This window comes from Lontra canadensis, unplaced genomic scaffold, assembly GCF_010015895.1.
Source record: "Lontra canadensis isolate GAN:19392208 unplaced genomic scaffold, GSC_riverotter_1.0 scaffold1, whole genome shotgun sequence".
NCBI classification, from domain to species: domain Eukaryota; kingdom Metazoa; phylum Chordata; class Mammalia; order Carnivora; family Mustelidae; genus Lontra; species Lontra canadensis.
Window position 1 is genome coordinate 29214245 of NW_022630995.1, and position 26615 is coordinate 29240859.

Here is a 26615-nt window from a genome sequence, read left to right on the forward strand (position 1 = left end):
CTAATGCCATTCAATAGGGAAGGAAAAGTCTTTTCAACAAATAACACTGACACAACTGGTTATCCACATGTGAAAGAATGAATTTGGACATCTACCTCACACCTTACATAAAAAGTACTCCAAAATGGACCAAGACCTAAATGTCAGAACTAAAAGTATAAAACTCATAGAAGAAAATGTAGGCTTACATCTTTATGACTTTGGATTAGGTAACAGTCTTAGATATGACATCAATCTGTAATCCCTATTCAGACAGGATGTCTGTTATCCCACTTTCTCCTCAATACTACCATAGTATAAATCTTTTAAAGTTTGCTAACATTTTGCTGACTATATGGTTTTAGAAAGGTATGTCATTATCTCTTTGTTTTTATTTCCTTAACTGCTAGTGAAGTTAGGTGTATTTCCATATATTGACTTGTCATTTGCATTCTATATTATGGGTGTGTGTGTGTGTGTGTGTGTGTGTGAGCACGTGGGCACTCATATAGGGGTTGAAGGAGGATATGATTTTGGTTGTGGGTGTATGTGGTTGTATCTATCATGTCTTCTATTTAATTATTCTACTGTACCGAATTCTCAAAAGAAAACATCCTCACAATCTAAAACCTTTCACTTTGTTGCATGAAAAGGCAATGTGTTTTGTAGATGTGTTTTTTAATATTGACTTAGCAGCAGGTGAGCTTAATTTATTTTTCTGTCTTTTATTGCTACTACTACCATCATATTCCTATATGCATTCACTCATGATTAAATAGAATTATTTGCTGTTTTGAATTACTAACTATTGTAGATGAGAAGAAAAAGCTGCTTTATTTATCCTAAGGGAAAGCAAAAAATACAATACAATAAAACTTTAATATATGAATGAACATTTCTTTAACATTTTAACTCTTTTAATTTAATGTAACCCCTATGTATATGATTAAACTTCTATTAGATCTCTGATAAAACAGGTAATTGCAGACATTTTGACAGCTGATATTGCAACTTACCTCCTGAGTTATTGCTTTCTTTTTACTTAATTATTGCGACTTCCCTGACTACTGGCAGAAAAGCTTTACAATGAAAGGGACTAAATTACTTTTTAAACCAACAGAGGCATAAAATATTCCCTAAAAGTAGTGATTTGCATTTTTATAAAGTTTGAAGTTTAGTTGCTTGTTTTATTTTCTATAGATTCTAAGCTTCATTTTGAAAGAAATTATGTCCTCACAATGCTAAGTGATCCAGAATTAATTTCATATTTAGGTAGCTATACTTGGAATAAAGAACTTCTTAATCATAGTTCCATTGTGATCACTGGTGTGGATGATTGGTCCATTGCTGAGCATGATTTAAATAAATGATGAACAAATTCACGTGAGGTTTTGGATAAGATTTTTAAAAAAATAATGTTAATGCGCAATGGCACAATTTAAAGTAACTGCTTTCCTCATAGGAAATCCTTCTTTCAAAATCAGCCATATTTTTAACCTTAACAATACTAAAAAAGAGAAAAAGGAGAGTCATACAAACAAAAATGAAAACAAGACATTTCAGAGTTATTACTTCAAGAATTAAAATAGCCATTTGTGATAATTAACTTTGCACTGTTCTTCCAGCTTTTGTTGTTGTTGTTTGTTTGTTTGTTTGTTTAGTGGATAGAACTGGCAGCAAAAGTAACTTTGAGAAAAAGAATACTTTCAATTCTGTCTTGCTAGTATCCATTCCTGTTTTTGTTCCTATCTTTCCGCAGGAGTAACAACTGTTCTAACAATGACAACTCTAAGCATCAGTGCTCGGAATTCCCTCCCCAAAGTGGCCTATGCAACTGCCATGGACTGGTTTATTGCTGTTTGTTATGCATTTGTGTTCTCTGCCCTAATTGAATTTGCAACTGTTAACTACTTCACCAAAAGAGGATGGGCTTGGGATGGGAAGAGTGTAGTAAATGACAAGGTAAGTGAGAACTTCCTTCTCACCATGATTAAGAGAATCTCCTAACAGATTTAGCTTGTAACAGATATGTTCCTAAAAACGGACATGAAGAACATGTGAATGTAAATTATCTGTATCTTTATATCTATGTCATAGATATAGATATATATAAATCATACAGATTTCTTTTAAAGTATGCTCTTGCCTGAAATTCTTTAGGAGTGCTTGTGTATTACTTCTGTTCAAACTCCCCAGCATCTGTTGAGCTCTGACTGTGTGTAAGGCATTGGGCTAAGTTTTTGGCATATGTTCTATCATGTAATCTTTAAATTTTGTGATTAAGGTCTCTTTTTAACTCTCAGTTTTCTAATGAAGAAGCTGAGACTTGGTGAAGTTATTTACTTGCCCAAGTTCACACAACTGGTTAATAAGTATACTTAAATGCAGATCTATTTGACCATTAAATTAGTACTCTTAAATACCATACTGCTTTGGCATTAACTTTACCTGTTATAGAATTTCAGACCCTATCAGTGGGTTGAGTTACTCTTCACCTATCCCCCATCTCTGTTGCTTGGATATAAAATTTCAAGAAACATTATTCTTCTCCCATGTTATATGGAATAAGTATAACTAGGTGTGAAATGCCTAGAAATTTTAAGTTGCTCACGTAGTCTATGAGAGTTATTTGTTTTGAAGATTAATTTCTTTGGGAATTATTGGTGTCCATTTTTAGATTGCAAGTACTGAAGCTAGTGGGAGTTTTGACCATTAATATAATAGCTGTTCCACTTATTTTATAGATTATTATTCATCTGCATTAAGAGGAAGCTCTGGATATATCACAATGAGATACATAACATTTTCTTAATAGTTCAGTTCTACTTGGAGGGCTTTTTTTTAACAATATATCTATTAAAATACTTCTTCCATTAAATTTGGAATAACATACTTGATGATCTTACTTCTTTATCAGTTATTTAAATATTTTTTATTTCTAAGATCATATTTCAGTTTAAGCATATAAATGGTTGATGTTATCATTTAAAAGTCTCACTCTTTTTTTTTTTAATTTTATAAACTGTGTCAGTTTTAATAAGTGCTGGTTTATTTCATTTTATAAGTGATGTTTTGCATACTAACAGCCACTGAATGAATGTTAAAGGGAATCTGATTAATTTTCTATGCTTAACTTCAAGGCTATTTCAGAATTTCCATTACATTTTATTGTTGATTTATGTTTTCATTTTCCATATAATGTAATGCTTTTTCATTGCTGTCTATGCAGTTATTTCTTTTTAGTTATATTAGTTAAACATGCACTATCATAGTAACTTTTTTGAAGATTAAATGCTAGTTATATTTCTAAATGCCAGACATATTTATAAATTTGTCACAAAAGAAAAATAGTGGTTTGTGGTATAAATGCTCAGAATAGATATTTATTGATATGTCACTTTTTAATGCTCTGAGGGTGCCAGTCAAATTGACATTGTGATTTGGCGTATCAAATAAAATACCTTCTCCCCGAACTTGAAAAATAGAGGTACTTATAAATGCAAAAAATACATTCCTGATAATGCATTCTAAAAGAAATAACTTGGTACTAATGAATATTGGATTTAAATCAAACCACATACCAAATCACACAGAGTAAAGACAAATCTAGGACAAAATCATTGATGTTCCAACCTAATCTGCAGGAAAATAACTAATAAATTCTATATTATTTCAGTTCTAAGTGGTTCAAGGTCATGGTTAAGTTAAAGGGAATATTACATCCAACCTGTTGCGTGTTCTTAATCACTTTTCCATAGCTAAAAGGGCCAAACACAATGACAGGTACTTGCTAGGCACTTCAGAGATTTTTGTTGAATAAAAGAATAAATGAGTTTCCTTATTAAGTCTGGCAATGCAACAGCAGTGAGACTTCTTCTTTGCCTTTATGGAAAGGATTTTAGAACTTGACAATGGTGAATTTATCAGTGAGTACTCAACCAAATTTCTTGATTCAAATGAATTTTGGGAGGTGCTTCCTAAACTTAGCTTAGAAATATCCAGGTCCTTAAAAATGAAAGGAGATGAAGTAGAGTGCCCCAAACTAGCATATCTGCCTAAAAAAAGATTACAGTATAGTCTACTTTCAGCAACCTCTGCTTTAGTTTTCCTTAGATTTAATTTTTAAGTGGAAAAATGGTAATTTTCTTGAATTACAGAGTTTTTATCCACTGCCCATATCGGCATCCTTCCAGTTTTATCAGACAAGTAGAAGCCCTCTGCTTTTGAAGTTGGTATCATAAGCAAATGCAGTTAAATTATCCATCAATCCAAAGAGCAAATGATAAGTCCTTAAACACTCGTTAACTAGCAAATATTACGTTGCCTCATAAGAATAATATCTCAAAGACACATATCACTAATATAGGTTTGAAAAAAGATAGATGTATTTAACATAAAATTTTTGTGTAGATTGTGCTCTGATGATCTTTAAAGTTAGTTTATGCCAATACATAAATCCACTCAGTCTATATTCAAGCTGCATTTGAGCCCTCTCGTTAAAAGACACAGCCTACCCTGCTCTGTGATCTTGGACAAGATGTTATACCACTTTTAGCCTCAGGTGTGAAACTAGAAAACAAACCTTATCACCCTAAAAATGTGGTGCTGGATCAAATGATCCAAGTCCAGTTTTTGTGCCCTTGCATTTATAAAAGTATCATCTTGTGAAATTCCCCAGTTCTTCTGGAACCTTCCCTGATACCCAGTGTTCTTCCACATGGCCAAGACTAATTTGTCTACTCCAGTTCTTAATCTCTTTCTTTCTTCTTCTTTTCTCAGGCTTGAACCATCAGTATTTTCTTCTCCTTTCTTCAAAGCCATCTTCTCCTTTTTGACCATCTCCTTCCTTTCAGTTAAGGAGTATGTTAATATGCTTAACTTACCAGGAAATGAAACCAAAACTCTCTCCAGATCCTATGTGACCCATCCCCCCACATTCAGATTCTATCCTTTTTCTCCATTCAGGCTTTTTTGAAAGCATTTCTTACAAGGTCTGTGTTCTCATTTTCAATTTAATTCTCAGCCCACTATAATCTGATTTCCTTTTCATTTATTTTCCTGTTAACTGAAGAACACCAATAAAGTCCACACATTCAGATGTGCTAATAACTTCATTTTTCTCAAGGGATCCCCTTGGGCCCCTTGAATACTGCTGTGTTTCAGAACCCCATACGGGCCAAAGTCAGCAGCATTTTCTCTTTCCCTCTTTGAAACAAGCCTCAGAATATCAACCTCTTGCCCTCAAATCGTAGCAGCTGCCTCTGTTCATTCTATTCTGAGAGTCTCTGCCCGAGTTCAGAGAAGATCCAATTTCCCTAGCATCTGCCCTTGTTTATCCCCAAAGACAGGAATTTGTCTTTATTTTATTGCTGTTTTTATCTTTATTAATCACTATGGGATTCTTACTTGAAGTGTCCTACTGACGATATCTGTGGGACTATCTGCAACTCGAAGCACACCGTCTACCCATTTACTGTCCCCAAAGAGACAATCCTTATACATCCTCAGCACCAATGTCCATCTTCAGGAAGTTTCTGAACCCTGCATCCCCTAAATGATTTGATCCAATTGTAAGTGCGTATCGTACCCTGCCCTTTTGCATTAGTTCCTTTATCACAGTTTTTAATTACATATTTATGTCTCCTTCCCTTCATTGATCACTATAAAAGTGACCACATTTATTTCAATAAATCATTTATCCTTGGCCTTTTCACAGTATCCTGTAATATTGGTTGTTCAATAAATATGGGATGAATGAATGAAATAGAACCAAATCAAATCTACAGCTCATGCCTTTATCTCATCTTCCACAGTTATTATCTACAACTGCACCCCTTACCCTCCTTTTAACTTCCAGGATCATATATCAAACCTGTTCCGTAGGCATTTCTACATGAATACAACATCCCAATCTTTGTGTCTTTTTTTTTTTTTTGAAGAAAGAACAAACAAAAATAAAGCCTTCTAAATTGATTTTCTATCTTTTCCCTGCTTACATGTATGTATTTATGTATGTATGTATGTATGTATTTTTCAATCTATGGCAAAACCTAATTTCACATACCAACAACTTGGAAGTATCCCTTACCAGCTAACCTGCCATCAGATGGTGCCTGTTTTACTGTCTCTATGCCCTCACTGTCTCCCATTATTTTAAATCTTTTTATTTATCACAGTTCCTAGTCATATTTCCCTCCAATCCATCCTCCACATTAGAGCTAGGATCGTCTTTCTAAAATGGGTATCTGATCGTTTCATTTTTCAGCTCCTTAAGAAATTGTTGAATTCTTAATGTTAACTGCTGAACTCTTTAATGAGTTCTTCAAGCTGTTCAGCTAATATGGCCCAAGTATGTACCTTTCTCATAAGCTTATTTATATATATGTTGAATTAAGGAAATATTACTGTTAATTTCTGTACACTTACTATTATGTGGCTGGGAATATCTCTGTGTTAGAAATGAGAAATTAAGGATGCCTGGGTGGCTCAGTGGGTTAAACATCTGCCTTCAGCTCAGGTCATGATCCCAGGGTCCTGGGATTGATTCTAACATCTGGCTCCTTGCTCAGCGGGGAGCCTGCTTCTCCCTCTGCCTGCCACTCCTGCTGCTTGAGCCCGCACAGTCTCTCTCTGACAAATAAATAAAAATAAATAAAATCTTTAAAAAATAGTAATGAGGGGGCACCTGGGTGGCTCAGTGGGTTAAGCCTCTGCCTTCAGCTCAGGTCATGATCCCAGGGTCCTGGGATCGAGCCCCACATCGGGCTCTCTGCTCAGCAGGGAACCTGCTTCCCCCCTCTCTCTGCCTGCTGCTCTGACTACTTGTGATCTCTCTCTCTCTCTCTGTCAAATAAATAAATAAAATATTTAAAAAAAATAGTAATGAGAAACTATAGGATTGATCAACATAAAGTTATTTGCTCAGGATCACATCTAATAAGTGGTGCATCCAAGATTGAACACAGAGCTAAATTGCATGCTCATATTCTCCCTCTAGCCATTACAAACATCTCCAAATATCCATGCCCCTACACATCTCTGTGACATTAGAATGTGCTGATCCCTCTTACTAAAATGCCCCCTCCTTCCTTCCCTAACTGATGAACCCCTACTTAGTTTTTAATATCCACCTGATTTTACTTAATATTTCTAAATGAATATAATTGCCACCCCTGATATGTTTCTAAAGTACCCAATACAAATTCCTTTTGTGTAACCTTATTAAGTTATACTTTTACTACAAACATTTTTGTTTCCAACAGTAGGTTACATGATCTAAGAGGATAATAGTTATGTCTTACTCATCATTTTCTCTATTACCTGGCATAACAGTTAGCACATAGTTTATTTGAATTAAATTAAAAATAAATGACTTTAGTCTCTTGAGATTATTTCCATTTCTAAATCTGAGTCAGTGGTTCTACACTGGCCAAAAAAGGCATATTCTATGGAAACACGCTAGATATTAAATTACTTAAAACACAGACTTAGCAACATAATATCCAAACTAACATGAAATGTGCCATTGTTTTGTGATTCACACCATGCAATTCATAGGAGACATCACATTTCAAGTGTTTTATTCATTTGTTTGCATTTTTTTAACATCCAGCCTTGTTCCAAAAGCATTTCAGGCAGTTTACCAAAAGAATGCATGTGCTTAAATTATTATAAAATAAAATATAAGTAGAAGTAGGATATCAGGATGAAGGAAAATAGAATGTAAGTATGTACACCATTTGGGCCAGGACATTAAGCATAATCCATAGCTAGAGAAGTAGAACTTTAAATTCTGAACTTCTTGGCTACTAGAGTAAACCATGGGGTGGTGGGGAGTTACTATCTTTTCTTTTATTTTAATCAAAAAATGGAAGTATAAATTTTCTTATGGAAACTATTTTCCTACACTGAATTACATAAACCGATATCATATGGTTTTATATTAGGGAAAGTTGGGTACTATTGAAAGTAATGTCAGCATTTTCCCAATAAAGGCAGTAATGAATTTCATATTGATGTTTCTTGTAGTCCCCTTCAATAAAAGCTGAAGGCATTACATTAACATACAACTCAGTGAAGGCAATTCTTCAAGGAGCTAAACTAATATGGTCCAAGTATATAGCTTTCTCATGGCCCAATTTAATCCAAGGAAAGACTTTAGAGTACTTAGAGAAGTGGATGGACTGTATAACCTTCAAACAATCTTCTGTAAGTATCACTTTTCTCAGTCAGGATGGTTAGCAGACAGTTAATAGCAGCATTATCGGACCAAGGAGCATGTTGCTGCTTTACAGTTAATGGGCTGGATAGTAGCCACAATAGACTAAAAAAGCAACATGGTGTATATAGTAAGAGCATAGAGTTGCCACTTTTGGCTACCTTGGGTTTTTTCCAGAGTCTGTCTTATTTAGTATTACATTTATGAGAGCTCCATTTCCTGATCCTAAGAACAATCTCTGCTATTCTTTCCAATTCTGAAACCATATGATTATTATTTTTATTTGTATCCCAGGTCACTTTGCTAATAGATGGCTATATTTTAGATAGAACTTTTGCTCAAGTTATTAACACATTATTTTATCTAATACTCTAAGGAAGCTGAGATTAGTTTGCCCCATGGGGCAAAAATCAAGACATTTTGATTTCTATAATCAGGAATTTTCCACACTTGAAATCATAAATACATATTCAGACATTCTAACAAATATCAAACTCAGAATATTCTGAACCCTACAAAACATTGTTTAAAAAATAGAAATTTTAAGTAGTATGCACTATATTTCATTTTCATTCCACTTCAGTAACATCATCAACATATTCTATAGTGGCATATTTTACTCTTTTCCCCCAGTAATGTTTAAAAATATATGTTACCGATTTTGTGTTTAGCCATATTTTCCCCCTTTCCAGTTATATGAGTCTCAATTATAGTAAAACAACTTCCACAGACATGTGGAATAGTAAAATTGAGGACTTTCAAGATAATTACATAGCAGAATTGTAGGACATACTATGGGAATCTAGTTTTTATGAATTTAATAAATGCCTACACTATAAAATACTTTATATTTTATATATTATATATTTTCTAAATATGTATTTTTGATCACACTAATCATTCTTGTGCATGTCATTCCCTGTAAACATTTTTTAAGCCTTTTCTGTGCTAGGAACTATGCTAGGAGCTCTGCATTGCACTGTCTATGCTTTCAAGGAGCTCACGATTAAATAGAAGAAAAAAATAAATGAGAAAAGTATACGCTCCATTATTGAGACAAACACTAGTGTGCTATGAAAAACACATGGAAGGCGTACTTACTGCAATAAGAAACGATTTTGAGCTGAGTCTGAGTCGGTATAAAATGGATCTGTCTAGGGGATCAGTGTGTGTTGGTTATCATTTCCTGGCTCAACTGTGGTATCATTCACAAGTTAGGGGATATAGGGAGGTATACAGAATTAGGTTGGGAGTAAAAGTAACCCCAGTTCATTTCTGAATATTTTATGTTTTAATTACCCATGGAATATATGATAGAGAAGCCTAGTGAAATATAACAGGTAAGAATTCTGGTGAGAGATATTATGTCAATCATCCATGTATTGGTTACAAAAGCCTTAGCAGTTACTTAAAATTAATAGAAATTTGCAGTGTCCACTTGCCTTCATTTCCCCCATTCTCCTTCTGTTTGGTTTCATTCTTCACATTTAACATTGATTTCTTTACTTATATTTTCAGGCATACATGGCCTTATTCTTATATGAAGTGGCCTACCTAAGAGACTTAAAGCAGAAATACAGATTGACCAAATTAGACTATGAGAAATTAGGTAGTGTGAACTATTGGAACCTGCCTAATTCTCGAAAGAAAAAAAAAAAAAAACTTTATATACGGACATGAACCTTAAAAAAATTACCCTGTGGCAGTTAGTACTGGTTTGAACAGTTAACACAATGATAGTCTTCATTGCATTATTTCTCTTCAAGGCTCTGACGGTCTGAGTGTAGGCCAAGGGTCATATTGAATAAAGTAAAATTAGTCTCAAAGGGGCAAAATCATTGTCCCCAGGACTCAACCTGCTGACGGTCTGCCTTGATCAGAGGCTTGTATGACACTCGAAGAGGATTTATAACATAATATATCAGTTTGGTTCTTTTTAATAGAAGTTAATAATGAATAGGGTGAGGTAGTATCTTCTAGTAATGGCCTAGAGTACAAATATGTTTTAATACTATCACCAGCAGATCTCTGTCTTAGAAAGAACAGTAATAGAATATATTATGTGGACTTAATCTGTGTACTCTGGTTTAGCAGATCTAAGAACTGTAAGTCATCTATGAATTCAACAGCATTTTTTCTCTATATACATGATATTAACAATCTTAAATAGATAAGAACAATTTGTTTTACTGCAAATTTCTGACAATTACTTTCAAATGGACTGAAGGGAGTTATTTTATCCTTTAAAACAAGACTTTGTAAGATTTGAGCCAGAAAGACTTTACTGGACTGTGGCTAGGAATTACGTAGGTTTAGGACCGTGAGGGTGTCCTGGGCTTCATTTAATTCACTGGTTAGAAATTATAGGTGTCCACCACTGGGTTTTGACTAAAGATAGTACTCATGACTGTTGCACTTTTGCTTGCTGTTGGTTCTGAAAATAATCAAGTTTCCAAGTTCCAAGAGAGCATTGTGAAGTCAAACCATCATCTTGTCAGGTACTGAGCTTGTCTCTCAACTTTATACTTACATTCAGAGATTGAAGCCATACTTTGAGCGATGAAAAAGAAATATGATGAAATTTTGTTCTCTGTAGTTAAGTCAATAAAAGTTACACACATACATTAAAATTATTTTTAACACTGCTTATTATAGTATCTTCAGTATTGGGGTTAAACACACACACATACACACACACACACCCCAGCATACAAACATGCAGGGGTGATATTTGCCGGTACATCCTGGTACAGCCCTCTGGGTATTTACAGCAGATATTCATCCCGATTAGTTAGAGGACCTGTTCTGATTTGTTAGTGTGTCTGCTTCAGAGTTTGCTAAATAATTTTAGCACCAACTGTGGGTTTATATAAGATTGAAGGTTATTTGCATTGGGCAGGAAGGGGGTTGGTAAGTGTCAGTACAGAGTTTCTAACCATAGGCTCCTCTTGCAACAAAGGACGTTTGCATTTATGTTTCTTTGTCAAAATGTCTAAGCCTTGCACCATAAATCTTGACCTAACTTAAATGTCCCTCTTCCAAGACACCTTTTTTGAGGTCCTGCTTGCAATGTTTATGTATATTGTCTATACATTTTATAAGCCAATAATCTTGTTTAGCTTGTAATAGAGTTATAACTGTTACTACTCTCCACTAAGAGGCTGTGCTTTTGTATGTGGTTTGAATATTCGTTTATTCATTTAATTCTCATAACAGTTCATTATGGCCTTGGTATAATTATCCCGTTTTTTTTTTTCAAACTAGAAGGTGAAGCAGGGAGAGGTGAAGGAACATCCCCAAAGTCCGAATTCTAAGGGCAGTTTCATATTATTTTAAAGGATATTTAGGTAGAATTGATATAATGATAACATAAACACTATATGTTACATACTTGATGGTTTAAAGAGTCTTTTTAGAAGATTGACCTGGTGATACAAACTTCAATTGGAAAAGTTTAGGAAAAAGCATACTCCCAGGTTTCAAATAGCTTCCTCAAAGAGAAAGTCACACAGTAAGATGCTTAAAGTAGAACTTTAGAAGTCACACGCACTTGAGTTTGTGTGATCATTCAGCCACTTAATAGACAGGAGACCTGGTTATGTCAGGAAACCTCTTTAGCCTCTACTTTGGAATTTGTAACATAGGAATTGGCATAGAACTTACCTCCTATCCAGTAGTGAAGTTTTTCACAAATGACACCCTCAATGGTGACTAACGTAACACATGAAAAGCATGATGGAGGGAGAGCCTTCCAGTCTAGGAAGCAGCATGGCCATAGGCATCAAACAAGAAAGTGTTCTTGAAAACTGAAGTTATTTCATGAGACTAGTGTATAATTAATGAAGTAAAGAAGCCATGGTAAGAACTACTGATTTTATTCTAAGTTCCTTGAGATAGTATTCAAGAGATTTAAGCTGAGGAGTGACATGATCCCATTGATGTCTTAAAGAAAAAAAAAAAAGCCCTGTGGCTAGAGTGTGTCTATGATTGGACAAGGTCAAGTGAAAGCTGGGAGAGTGCAAAGCATGTTGTTTGGTCCAGGCAGGAGATAACTGTGAGTCATATTCAAGTAGATGGGGATTATGAAGGGAAGCAGGTTGTGGATGAGCTAGGCAAAAAACAAAGTTTGTATTTTATCTTTGTCCCAGATTTTTAGTATTTATTTCACTGCCAACTGTATATGGTTAGCTTCTCATCATATTAGTAAAACGTTCGACATGAAAATGAGAAACCCTGTTATCTAGTTAAAGAAGTTAAATTTCTTTATTCAGAAAATGTGGTCATTGTAGATGATCGTTCCTCTGGTTAAAATATTTCTACATTTCATTTATTCATTCTCTCATCCATTTAACAAATATCTGAATAACTTACAAGAGTCAAAATGTCATATCATTTATCAAATGTGTGGTTTTGATTGTTTGTTTTCCATGTAAACAACAACAAAATATGGTTCTCCGGGAAGATGGTATCACTGATTTTACTCTGAGCTTTCCTCATGGTTTCAGGACGCCTTTTATTTATTTTCCTAAATTTCATCTTTCTAATGGATGATGATGTTTATCAAAATACTTTTCTTCAGAATTTGAACTGGAGTTTGGAAAATGTTAAATGGCAGGCTCAACCCACATTGTGTTAATTCTTGTATTTTTCAATAGAAAAAAGAAAAAGCCTCTGTCATGATACAGAACAATGCTTATGCGGTGGCTGTTGCCAATTATGCCCCGAATCTTTCAAAAGACCCAGTTCTCTCCACCATCTCCAAGAGTGCAACCACGCCAGAACCCAATAAGAAGCCGGAGAACAAGCCAGCGGAAGCCAAGAAAACCTTCAACAGCGTTAGCAAAATTGACAGAATGTCTAGAATAGTTTTCCCAGTTTTGTTTGGTACATTTAATTTAGTTTACTGGGCTACGTATTTAAACAGAGAACCTGTATTAGGGGTCAGTCCTTGAATCTGGACACAGGTTATCTTTGGGATGTATAGCAACATAGAACTTTGTTTTGCTATGTACAATCTGACTAATAACTGCTAATTTGTGAACCAATATGTACAGTATGTATATAGCTATATGGCTTACCAGTAGACCTCTAACGGAGACACGCATTTGCTAACTTGTGGAATTGCAGGCAGAAAGCACCCCATACCCAAAGAGCCATTGCCTTTTTTTAAAGATTTACCCTTGGAACTCGTTTAAAGTGGCTTTCTCATGGCCTGGTTTATTCCCTACTAGTGATGAAAATGAGGCTCCTATACCATACTTGATGAACTCTTTTGATTTAGATCTTAAATATTAGGACTATTTTCTACTGTAGCCTAACTATAACGTAAGATAACACTGTGGTTCCAAGATGAATTCTTCTAAATCACAGAACCTCGTATCTGCCACATCTGTTCCCTTCATGAGTGCTCAGAAACCCTGCTAGTGTAATTGGAAGCTTAGCACACATCAGAAGAAAAAACTAGAGATCTGAAATCAGCTTTTAATTACTCTGTATAGCATCTATAGCAACCTATTACCGCATGACAAGCTCAAATAATTATGAGTCACTCCTGACAGGATGTTAATTATGCCTAGACTTTAGTAATATCAGAATGTCAAAGTCATTACATTTTATCCTCAGAGTTTACTTGAGAGTAATAATTGAAATCCTACAGATTATTTTAATCATTGGAAACTACCTTAAATTAAAAAAAAAAAAAGACAAATGTGTCTTACTCTTTCCAGGTATGTGTTGTATTGAAATTGATCAGCTAAATTTTCTTGGTGCTGGCAACTGGAAAAAGCATCCCACTTGGCTGCAGTAAAGCAACATTCATGTCGATTAGAAAATTGTGCCAAAAACTCCCGCCAATGAGAATTCATAGGTGTCCCAGAATTTAGATGAGCACTTACACGATTCTCTTCTTTCCTGTTTACTGCAAATTCTGCCTTAAGGCTTCTCGTCACCAGGACTCAGAAGCCACTAATTACAAAGGAAAGGGCAGTTAATTGGCACATTTTTCTGTCTTGAAGCAGCGCTTTCAGATCAGAATTAATGTAAATCAGCTTTTGTAAATTGCAACTTTAAATTTCAGTGACTCAAATTTACAACAGCTTTGTATACCAGAAGAGGTTTTGGTAAGAGTTGAACATTTTTAAACAGAAACTTTAAAGCATCACCAACAGATCGTGGATTAGTTCACACGCACACACGTAAATGAGCATGTGCGTGTGCACGCGTGCGCACGTGTGCGCGCACACACACACTGATTAAATTAGAACACACACAAATAACTAAATTAGAGACCACAGTTTTCAATTTTATATAATTACTAATTATTAATGGATAAAATTCATTTTTCTTTTAATATTTTAAAATATACTCTCTGTGCCCCTGAAATGTGTTAATAGAAGTTAACAATTGTGTCTCATGCCTAGATTTAACATTTTTGGAAAACCTGAAAACTTTTTGACTCACATCTACATTAGCAGTTATTAGTTGACTTTTACTAATAGATACACCTTTATGATGGTGTTTTTGTAGAAACATAAGTAGTCAAATAGTGGCATTTCTTGCAGTTTTGTACAGTATTTCAGTATAGTGCATAAGTAAGTATGTTCATAAAATCAAATAAAAGGAGTATCTTATGGAAATAAGCAAAATCACAGCAAAACTTGTTATTCCTTTGCCTCGTTTAAGTTTTTTTTCATTTTCTTTGTTTTAGTGTGATTCTATTATGTGCTTTGCATGACTGTATTAATACCAAGGTCACAAATGCATCTTATTAACAGAATTTGCCGTGGAGACAGCTTTGACGTTAAAAATTCCCTCACAAAAGGTAATCCGTAATCCTTAATAAAATAAAATTTTTACATGAGCTAATAAATGTATTTCTTTAATTCCCTTCCAATTATAGCTTCTTTGTCATCTAAATAGTTTTAACATACGAGATCCTATTTCCTACACATTTAAATATAACCTGGATCTTTGGTAGAGTTTTAAATTGTGCGAGAGTCAAAGAGAGTGCATCGTGTTTGAGGCCAAGCAATAAAAATGCTTTTTATGGTATACATTATTAGGCACTTTAAAAATGTTGTTGTTAAGTTCTGCATTTCCCCCTTCATGTCTGACCATAAGTTATAAATTTATAAATATGTACATATGTAAAAAATAGTTGTAAATAGCAGTTTCTGTGTGACAACAGAAAAGACTCATCTTTACCTTTGACAAAGGGCTGCACCTACATTGATGGCACCAGTTTTTTGTTTGTTTGGGTTTTTTTGTTTTGTTTTGTTTTGACATTTATGGTAGATGGGCCAGAAAAGTTATTCTTATTGTCACCCTTGTTTTTAGTTTTAATGGCCAAAATCTTATTTGAGCTTAATAACATCCTGACAGTTCAGATTTTCTGAGAACATAGATCAGGATTTTCTATTATTTCTCCACTTTGCTGTATTTTTTTATGCACTTCTTAATCTTTTGAAGTTTAGATAAATCAAAGGGAGCTTTTGGTCTTGCAGGATAGTGTATGGATGCTTCATTTAAAATGATTTAAAATTATAGAACGCGAGTGTTTATAATCATTCTTCTTTCCATAAACCATTTTAAAGATGCAAAATAGAAGTGACATGAATTTATTAAAATGAGACCAATTTTTCAGGAAATACATTTTTAATATACTAACAGAGGTCTCTTTGGCCCATAATATGATGCTCTTTTAGGCAGTTGTACATTGACGTAAAGGATCACAGTATGTACAAAATGTAGATAAGAACATGTGCATATACAGAGATATAGTCTCGTTATTGTATAGCTGCTACTCTGATTCATCTAATATTTATTCAACAAATATTTTTATACCTCCCACTATGTGCCATACCATGGGGATGGTGTTAATAACACTCATATCACACCCACAGAATTTAGTTGAAAGATAAAGTGCACCTTCTTCTAAAAACTTAAGAGCAAAGGCTAAATGGAACACATGAATTAATATAGCACTGAGAGTTGTTCTAACGAACTATAAGATCATGAGTGTGCTTAAGATAGTAGCTGTCTTGTTTTTTTCTTCCTATTCATGTTGCTATTTTTTAATACAAAAATGGAATAAATATAACTATTTAGTAATGATTTTAAACGTCAGTGATTTTTGAAATGCCAGTGTTACTGTTTAGCAATCTTCAGGGATCTCTCTCGAATTTATCTCAGGTTTGGATAAGTGATCCCCTTGAGTGAAGTTTCCAATTTTTTTTCTTAAATATTTCATAATTTATTTAAAAAGAACACAGATTCCATTATTTCATTCGTATTTTTCTTTGATAGATATATGTGTGTATACATATACATATATCTGTACATATATATACATATGTATATATATGATGTAATCAGTATTTAATTACGATTGGTTCTTTCTATATTCCTGGCTAAGGGAACTGAATTCTACCATGGTATCATAGATACTAGAGGAGCACCAAAACTCTGTGGATTCTGTCACTACCATACTTTGGCACGACCTGTCATCATTTCAATGGGAGGGCAAGGGAAGTAAGTCAAGTCACCTTCTTCAAAGTCATGGTTCTTCAACATTTATTAAGACTGTTTTCAAATGCTCCATTCTTGATGTCTCAGACAATAACTGTGAAACAGGGAACAATTTATTATTTAACTTGAAATCTGAGATCATATTAATAGATTTGTTAATAATAAATTTACCAAACACCAAACTGTATAGGTTGTCCCTGTTGTTAGTTTTCTGACATTCTTACATGCATTTGCATATTTTTGAAGCAATTTGCAGATTTTTTTTCATATAAAAAGATTCAGAATTTCAAGGGAATCAAGTTGACCCATTGCTACCCTGTAGTGCATTTATTTACTATTTTGAAAAAATTTGAATTCAATTAATTAATAGTGTATTATTAGTTTCAGAGGTAGAGTTCGGTGATTTGTCAGTTGCATATAATACCCAGTGCTCATTCATCTCATGCCCTCCTTAATGTCCATCACCCAGTTACTCCATTGCCCCCCCAACTCCCCTCCCCTCCAGCAACACTGTTTGTTTCCTATGATTGAGAATCTCCTATGGTTTGTCTCCCTCTCTGATTTCCTCTTGTTTTATATTTCCCTCTCTTCCCTTATGCCCCTCTGTTTTGTTTCTTAAATTCTACATATGAGTGAAATCATATGATAATTGTCTTTCTCTGATTGACTCATTTTGCTTAGCATAATACTCTTTAGTTCCATCCAGTTGTTACAAATGACAAGATTTGTATAAAAAATTTCAGAATTTCAAGGGAATCAAGCTGACCCATCGCTACCTTGTAGTGAATTCATTTTCCTTTTAATTGAGGTTTCATGGGCACTGTGGGTTGCCCTCTTATTAATTCAGAGTGTAGAGAAGCATACCATTTAAACTGAGAAGGGCTGTGGTTATTTTTAATATCCATGCTTGGAATACAGAGACACTGTATCAAAATTACTCATAATAGTGTGGACAAGACAAAGTATAATCGTTTTTCTTCATTGAATTCATGCTTTAAAAGATGAAATCCAGTATTTAATGAAATTTTAACATCCATAATCTTTTGTAACAAGCATTTGTATAAAAGATACTAATATTTTCCATTAGTATAATCACTCATATTTTCATCATATTCAAAAACAAATTTAGGACCTCAAAAACAGGAAAAGGAATATCAAAAAGAAAAACCCACTAGAAAAAATGAGGATGTTGCTAATTAAACCTAGTAAAGGATTTTCCCTTTTTAACTCCCAAGAAAAGGGAGAAATTAAATATGCATAAATATATACACAAATGTTTAACAGTTATGATTCCATCACGATAAGCATCATGATTAAAATACTAAAATAGATGAAATTCATGTGAAGGCATGTGGGAAAAGTAATCAAAAAATATTCAAAATCTATTATAAGGATTTTGTATCATGTTCTTGGAAATTCTTAATCACTCAGACATATAAATATTAGACATATTTATACCACTGTTTTCAACTTTCTTTAGTTGAAATATTCTATTTGTCTGTATACATGAAAAACAATTTCTCATATTATAATTATAACACCACTTTAAATCACTTTCTCTATGCTGTAGTTAATATGTAATATCAGTTAATATGACCAGTAGGGAAGAACAACCAATAGATGTTTCAATTTATAGTTCCCAAAGAATCCTTAATAAGTTCTTACCTTTGATTAGAAATGCGTGTGTGTGTGTGTATGTGTGTGTGTGTGTGTGTGTGTGTATTTCCAGGTATGAAAGAACATTTTGAGAAATTCAGATGATTTTATGAAATCTAAACAATTTATTTTATTAATGGGTCCAATCTCGAATTATATCTTATTAACTAGCCATTAACTTAGTTAATAGAATAGTTTTTTTTCAATAGATCCATAACAGACTTATTAGTTGGAATTTAGTCTTGAGCCATATATATGGTTGGAGATATCCTTCCTATAAAGTTGTAAACATCTTTCTGATGTATTTCTACTTGGTTCAAATTGATTTCACAATTTCGCTTGTAAGACAGGATAGAAAAATCTTTGAATTCCAAGTTTGTAAATGGAGGTTTGCGAAAGATTTCATTAAATTAAATATGTGGTTGATTGTAGTCAAATGCCTAGTTATCTATATTCATTACTGGTCAGTTTCATACCTTTTTGAATTGAAATGGCTTGCGGAGAGCTCATCCCATCATAGTCAGTATTCTAAGCCCTTCACATAGAATACCTCATTCAGTCCTCACAACAACCGGAAATCACTGTGTGATTCTTGAAGTTCTGGAAGTTTAGAATTTCTATATAGCACACAGACATGCTGGTCTAACACGTATTTTAGAAAAAGTAAAAAAAAAAAAAAAGCTGTATTTTTCTTTGCTTTAATTCAGATTTATATTCATACCTTTTGGGGGGCATCAATCCATTGAAAAGTCCACCATCTGCTTTACTATATGACAAAACCAAGGGAACACTGAACTATAAAGCAACCAAGAACCCATTTTTGTGAAACTATTTATTCACAAACATTGGTTACAATTTAGTTTCTAGGAGTATGTTACATTTTTCTTTTTTGAACCATATGTAATGATAATGTATAAAAATGCTTAAAATTAAGCACACTATTTTGTTTTTTCTTTCTTTCTTTCTTTCTTTCTTTCTTTCTTTCTTTTTCTCTTTTCTTTTTGCCAGTTTTGTTAGGTGTTGGAGAGGTTTTGTTTTATTTGCCACATGGTTGGTTTCATGACATTTAAACTCATTGGACTTAAAGAATTATGTATTGACTTCATCTGTTTGTTGCAAGTTACTATTTATAGAAACAAGTCTAAACAGACCCCAAATACATTCTAGAGTTGGGATTGTTAGTGTTGAAATAGCTCGGTTGGTGTGAGAATTACAGTTTTTCATGCTTCGTTTTAGAAGACTTACTTTACCATAACATGCTGTCAAATTCCAGCCTAGATTATTGTATAAATATGACTACTTCCCACAAAGTTCATTTGTGAGAACAAATGATATTAAGAAAGCAAAACAAAGGATTTAGATACAGAATTACTTTAGAAATAATGGCTGATAGATTCATTCCCATATTTATTTTTAAAATATTCAGCATAGTATTTGAAGTACTTGGTTGTGTTTTGAATTCTGCATAATGTGTGAAGCAGTTTAATGTATGATTAGAATGGCTTAAATGAAACTGAACTTTGAGCCACAGTTTTTATGAATTAAACTTTACCATCCACGGATAAGTCCTCAGTTTTTTATTGATCTTAGGTGCCTGCTCTGTAATTGATTTCAAGTTTGTTGGTATCCAGTTTTCTTTAAGATTCTTCTGAGCAGATACAAATTCATGTTTTGTTGTGCTCTAAAATGAGGAATGTGACCTTCCATGAAATATTCCCTTTAGAGTTGACATGCATGAAAACTTATGAAACCTTCATATTTGTTGCTAAATTTGAAAAAAAAAAACAAAAACAGAAAGGAATGAAATGTTTTCCCCTTGCTACATATTAATAATAAAATTACATGCATAGACAATGCATGATACAGCTCCAACACTAAACTTGGAATATTCACATAAGGTGAAATTTGAAATTTTCTAGGTGACAACATACTTTTTTGGTAGGTTTTCTCATTTGAGAATATCATTCGAGAGCTAATAATATTTGTAATTTGTGACCTTGTTGTAATTGGGAAAAGTCACTATTTTTCACGTATGTAAGATAATTTGGCCTTTATTGAATGTGTCATTATGCTTGCTGTTTAAAAAAAATACTAATCAATCACACACAAATTAATGCAAACATTATGTTTTTGTATTTATTAAAATTAATTTAAATATATTTGATCTGCAAATTGTGTTTTTTGTACTCTGGTGATTCATACATGTTTGCTTACAAGAATTGAATTTATTGTGACTTTTTTACATTGGGCTATAACAGTGATATTTTGTAATAGTGATTTTAAATGTTAATTTCTTAAATTTATTTTTAAAACAAAAAGTTACAAGGTGACAAGGAAATTATAAAGCTACCCTGAAATTTTAGGGGGGGGGGCTTCATGAAGTGCTAACCTTGATTCCTTTAACACGTTAAGAAAGTGGTGATATGGAAAGCAAGTTCACCTGGAAAACTGGCTACTTTCTATCATAAAAAGTTCACATTTACCTGAAAGCATAAAATAAATAAGATTTTTTTTTGTTAGATAGACTCAAGTTTATCATTCTGTTTGTAAATGGGGAATCTTGCAGCTTTCTTATTCTCTTAATTGAATACAATATTATTTAAATGACCTGCTCTTGATTATTATTGCAAATATCACTGAAATGAAATACTTTTAAATGTCAAAAAGATATAATAGCAAAACACTTTTCATAAACATGGTAATTTCCCATGCAATATTTCTCAACTCTACCCACATTTTAAAGTCACCTGAGGAGTTTTGTTTTTGTTTTTGTTTTCATTTTAGAGAGGAGAGGTGGAGAGGGCAGAGGATGAGAGAGAGAGAGAGAGAGAGAGAAAGAAAGAATCTTAAGCAGGTTTTCAACGCAACAGAGAGACAGACCAGGGGCTTGATCTTACAACCCTGAGATCATGACCTGAGCCTAAATCAAGAGTTAGTCCTGAACCACCTCCCAGGAGTCCCTCACCTGAAGAGTTTTCAGAAAAAAATATTGACCTTACTCTGCTTGTCTATAGCTTTTAATTTAGTCTCTATTAGAAAAAAAGAAACAATAAAATGAAATGAATGCTACAAGTTAATTTTTCATATAATATAGTGAATTTAAGTGATGATTTCAAACCTTATATAGCAAAGTATTCATTTTTTTAATATTTTATTTATTTGACAGAAATCACAAGTAGGCAGAGAGATAGGCAGAGAGAAGGGAAGCAGGCTCCCCCTTGAGCAGAGAGCTCCATGTGGGGCTCGATCCCAGGACCCTGAGATCATGATCTGAGCCGAAGGCAGAGGCTTAACCCAATGAGCCACCCAGGTTCCCCCAAAGTATTCATTTTTAAAATTTAATAATGAACTAGAATTACTCTTACTCTTAATTTGTATCCTATAATATGTACCCTGTAGTTAATTATGAACAATATGAGTGTGTGTGTGTGTGTATCAATATATATCATATGTTATTTTCACCCTGTGTTTTTTAATTAAATATTTGAAAAAAGTATTTAGACTAACATGGTTTTGCTACTATTTTCCTAAGGAAACATACACCCTCAATTTAAATATTGAGGTGAGTATTTACAGCCCCAAGGTCACATCTCAGTAAAATTATAGCCTGCAAAATGCTACATTCTTCAATGGCATTCAGCCAGTTTCCCCAGTATCAATTTATAGTCCAGCCTCCATCAGATTCGTGTAGATAAAAACATGCTATAAATGGAAGCATTTGTGTCACCTCTGCTCTGAAGAATTCAGAAAAGAAACAACTGAGCTTCCAAAGGGCTTTCTGTGAAGTTGAAAGTTGTGTCCCACCTTTAAAATGTAAATCCAGGGAAACTGCTGAGAAAGCAATGAGACTCGAATAATAGTAGTCCCTGAAGATTGTTACACTGCCACATGGAAAAAGGTTTATAGTCTCCAGTCTGTGGTCAATACTAACTCTTGAAGTTTTTCCGATTCAGACAGAAAACTAGAAAAGTGGAACCAAAGAAGCAAGCAGTAAAAATAGCACTAAATCCCTCAATTGCCCCTTGAGAAGGTGTTGATTTATATCCAGTGTTCTTGGTTTAAGAAATTAAGGAAATGAATATTTTCTAAAAATTTAACCTTTCTCTAGTGTAGAAGCTTAATTAATTGGTGTCCACTTACCTGGAAAATTCTCTCTTATGGAACACGTTATTCCATGAATGGTTTAAAATCTTATATATTTCCTCCATGAATTAACAAAAATAATAAAAGTAGAGAATTTCTAAATTATGTCTTAACATGTAGAATAATAAAAACATCGAAACTAATAACTGGAAAATAACAGTTTTGATTTGCTTTTACACTTACTGTTTTTTTTTACTTATTTTTTTATAAATTATTTTTATTAACATATCATGTATTATTTGCCCCAGGGTACACTTATTGTTTTAAAGTTATCCTTATTTCCAAACTAAAATGCACATGAAATGTCAGATAAATGTAAAAATGGAAGAATTTATCAGTCTTTGAAAGTCATCAGGCCTGTCCCTTCAGTCAGCTTACAGGGACACCTCACAATGGGTGTGCACAGGGAATCACCACCCCAAGACTTAACTCACACTCCACTTGGTTCCAGACAACGGAGTCTGTACCTGAGCAGAAAATATTTATAATTCGCTAGTTCTTTTCCTTGTTTTAAACTTTACTTCATATTGATCATGACATTCCTCTTTTTGATGTTCTGGTATCCTATCCAGTAATTATATTGCACTTTTTAACTCCTCTAGGTAACTTGAGGTAGTGGTGAAGTCATGGTAGAGTATTTTACTGGAAGTTGTGTCTCCTTACTAAAAGTCAGCATCTTCTCCATGACTCCTTTCACTAAGAGCATGAGCAACTTCCACCTATTGTAGCACAAAAGGAACTCAGCAAAAGGATATGTGACATCTCAGAGTAAGCATTAAAGGCCCTGGAATCAGGGAAGGTAGGAGAGGCTTACAGACTTCACTGATGTGTTAGAGCGAAACCTCAGTACCTGAGTAGCTCAATTCAAATTTTTGAGTAAAATAGTCTAATCAGAGCATTTTGGTTCAGTCAGGTGTATCATCTAAAGTCAAAATGAAGCGTGCCTGGGTGGCTCAGCGGGTTAAGCGTCTGCTGCCTATACCTCAGGGCATGATCCTAGGGTCCTGGAATCCAGCCCCACCTGTCTAAGCTCCCTATTCAGCAGGGAGACTGCTTCTCCCTCATCCTGCTGCTCCCTTTGCTTGTGTGTACCTGCTCTCTCTCCCCAGTGTCTCTGGGTCAAATAAATAAAATCTAAATAAATAAATAAATAAATAAGTTAAAAAGATAAGCACAGCTGTTGGGCCCACCCCTCTGCAGGGAGAGAGGCAGTGCCCACTGAAGAGGGGCAAAGGTCCAGCATACACCTCAAACACTGGCTATTACACTGAATTGAGATTTTTAAAATATATACTTTGGAAAACTCCAAAAATGAAAACAGAATTTTAAAATATGTTTTAAAAAAAGAGGACAATAAAAACACTATTGCTCTCAATGCTTCTATATACCATTGTATTTTCCAATCAATACAAATCAAACTACTTAAGGATGCTAGGATTTATAACTGAGCTGTTAAGATGCATATGCCTGCATCATGTATATAACATAAAAATACAACTAATGAACATGTAGGAGAGTAGAGAACACACGTATCTCATAGATTTTGTCATTGACATCTCCATTGTCAAAGTTACATTGGTATGTAAGTTTACATTGGGCTGAGAAGACCTCTACTTTATGACACTGACAACCACTCCTCACAGCATTGTCCCTCAAGAAGTATGGAGGGGATTGGTGATTCAGGTAAGTGGGTCATGATGCAGATGTGGCGTCCTCCTAGAGGACAAATGTTTTTCATCACCAAAGAAATTTTTTAGAAATTATATTCTGATAGAAAATTTTCTTGTTGTTGGAAAAGTGAAAAAGAATTAAGTTTTCATCACACAACATGGGAGGGAAATATTCCATAGCTGTTCTTTTTTGTTCCAACTTTTTTACTGTGGTAAATATATATGATATTATATGTATTACCCTAACCATTTTAAGTCTACAGTTTAGTGATAGTAAGTTTATTCATATTCTTATGCAACCATTGCCACCATCTATCTCCAGAACTCTTTCCGTCTTACAAAACTGAAACTCTGTACCCATTAAACAATTATTTCCCATGACCCCCTTCTCTTAGCTCTTGGCAACCACCACTCTATTTTTTATCCCCCTTTTCCCACCAAATCCCAGCCTCTAATTAACCCCCATTCTACTCTGCTACTATGAATTTAGTTTTTTAATTAGATTATTTTATTTAGATTATATATATAAGAAGACAAAATTTTTATGTTATCTTTGTTCTAGAGAGAATTCAGAAAGGGAGTAACTGAGGTATCAAAGTGCTTTCTATGGAATTAGAAGTTTTGCCTTCTGTTTCCAGGACTAGATAGAGTCTAAAGCTTAATGTCACACAGAAATTATTCTAGTAAAGAATACTACAGAAAAATTACAAACAACATATTCCAACCTCAGGAATATGTTGTTTGTAATTTTTCAACGTATTTCAACCTCAGGAACAGTGCCAAAACAAGGTTAAGAGATGAGCAGAGTGGAATTTGAACATGTGTTATAAGCGAAGGAAATACAGCCTCTGCTGATGACCAAGAAGGAGCTGGAAAACCTTCCTTGTCTTCATTACCCATTATGCTCATAATTCATGCTGGGTAACACTAACATTACATAAAGTAGACGAAACGACATTTTGAGAAGGGAATGCAATTTTATATTAGTGAGACAGTAGCAGAAGACAGTAACAAAATAATTACTGCTGGAATTTGAGTAAAGGGAAGTGGCAATCAAGATTTGAAAACCTGGTCTTCCCTGTTTTCAAAAACCTGAACTGTCCATTTACCTGATATTAAATTTTACAGTTAAATGTGCACATGATATATTGTTGCTTCTTTATTCAAGCATAATTACTTGGGGTACTTTTTATACCATTTGAGAAATTTTGATACAGGAATAGTGGTCACATCTAACATTTAATATAGATGTAAGTTATTTGATTAGCATATTTCACAGTAGTACAGTACTAATTTCTGAAGGAATGATTTTTATCATTTCACTTTCTGCTCAGAAGAATGAGGTTTTGTTTATACAGGGTGTCACTATTAATGACTTGTTAAAGCATACATCATTATAATTTTTCTAATACTGAAGCCCAGTCAGTACTTTATTTATTTATTTATTAAATTTTTTATTTCTTTTCAGCTAAACAGTATTCATTGTTTTTGCACCACACCCAGTGCTCCATGCAATCCGTGCCCTCTCTAACACCCACCACTTGGCTCCCCCAACCTCCCACCCCCTGCCTCTTCAAAACCCTCAGATTGTTTTTCAGAGTCCATAGTCTCTCCTGGTTCACCTCCCCTTCTAATTTCCCTCAACTCCCTTCTCCTCTCCATCTCCCCTTGTCCTCCATGCTATTTGTTATGCTCCACAAATAAGTGAAACCATATGATAATTGACTCTGCTTGACTTATTTCACTCAGCATAATCTTTTCCAGTCCCGTCCATGTTGCTACAAAAGTTGGGTATTCATCCTTTCTGATGGAGGCATAATACTCCATAGTGTATATGGACCACATCTTCCTTATCCACTCATCCGTTGAAGGGCATCTTGGTTCTTTCCACAGTTTGGCAACCGTGGCCATTGCTGCTATAAACATTGGGGTACAGATGGCCCTTCTTTTCACTACATCTGTATCTTTGGGGTAAATACCCAGTAGTGCAATTGCAGGGTCATAGGGAAGCGCTATTTTTAATTTCTTGAGGAATCTCCACGCTGTTTTCCAAAGTGGCTGCACCAACCTGCATTCCCACCAACAGTGTAAGAGGGTTCCCCTTTCTCCACATCCCTTCCAACACATGCTGTTTCCTGTCTTGCTAATTTTGGCCATTCTAACTGGTGTAAGGTGGTATCTCAATGTGGTTTTAATTTGAATCTCCCTGATGGCTAGTGATGATGAACGCTTTTTCATGTGTCTGATAGCCATTTGCATGTCTTCATTGGAGAAGTGTCTGTTCATATCTTCTGCCCATTTTTTTAATATGATTGTCTGTTTTGTGTGTGTTGAGTTTGAGGATTTCTTTATAGATCCTGGATATCAACCTTTATCTGTACTATCATTTGCAAATATCTTCTCCCATTCCGTGGGTTGCCTCT

General features: G+C 34.1%; 1 protein-coding gene across 2 annotated transcripts in view; it reads left to right on the plus strand.

Moving 5' to 3' along the window:
* Nucleotides 1-13657, plus strand: part of GABRA2 (gamma-aminobutyric acid type A receptor subunit alpha2) — a 120613-nt gene extending 106956 nt beyond the window's left edge. Inside the window, exons 9-11 of one of the 2 annotated variants that reach the window (XM_032852458.1) lie at nucleotides 1739-1941; nucleotides 8008-8187; nucleotides 12853-13657. In XM_032852458.1, coding sequence (XP_032708349.1) covers nucleotides 1739-1941; nucleotides 8008-8187; nucleotides 12853-13149 — 680 coding nt within the window. In that variant the 3' untranslated portion in view covers nucleotides 13150-13657. The remainder of the gene's footprint in view (nucleotides 1-1738; nucleotides 1942-8007; nucleotides 8188-12852) is intronic. The other variant, XM_032852449.1, reaches the window with a different exon arrangement.
* Nucleotides 13658-26615: the final 12958 nt, after the last annotated feature.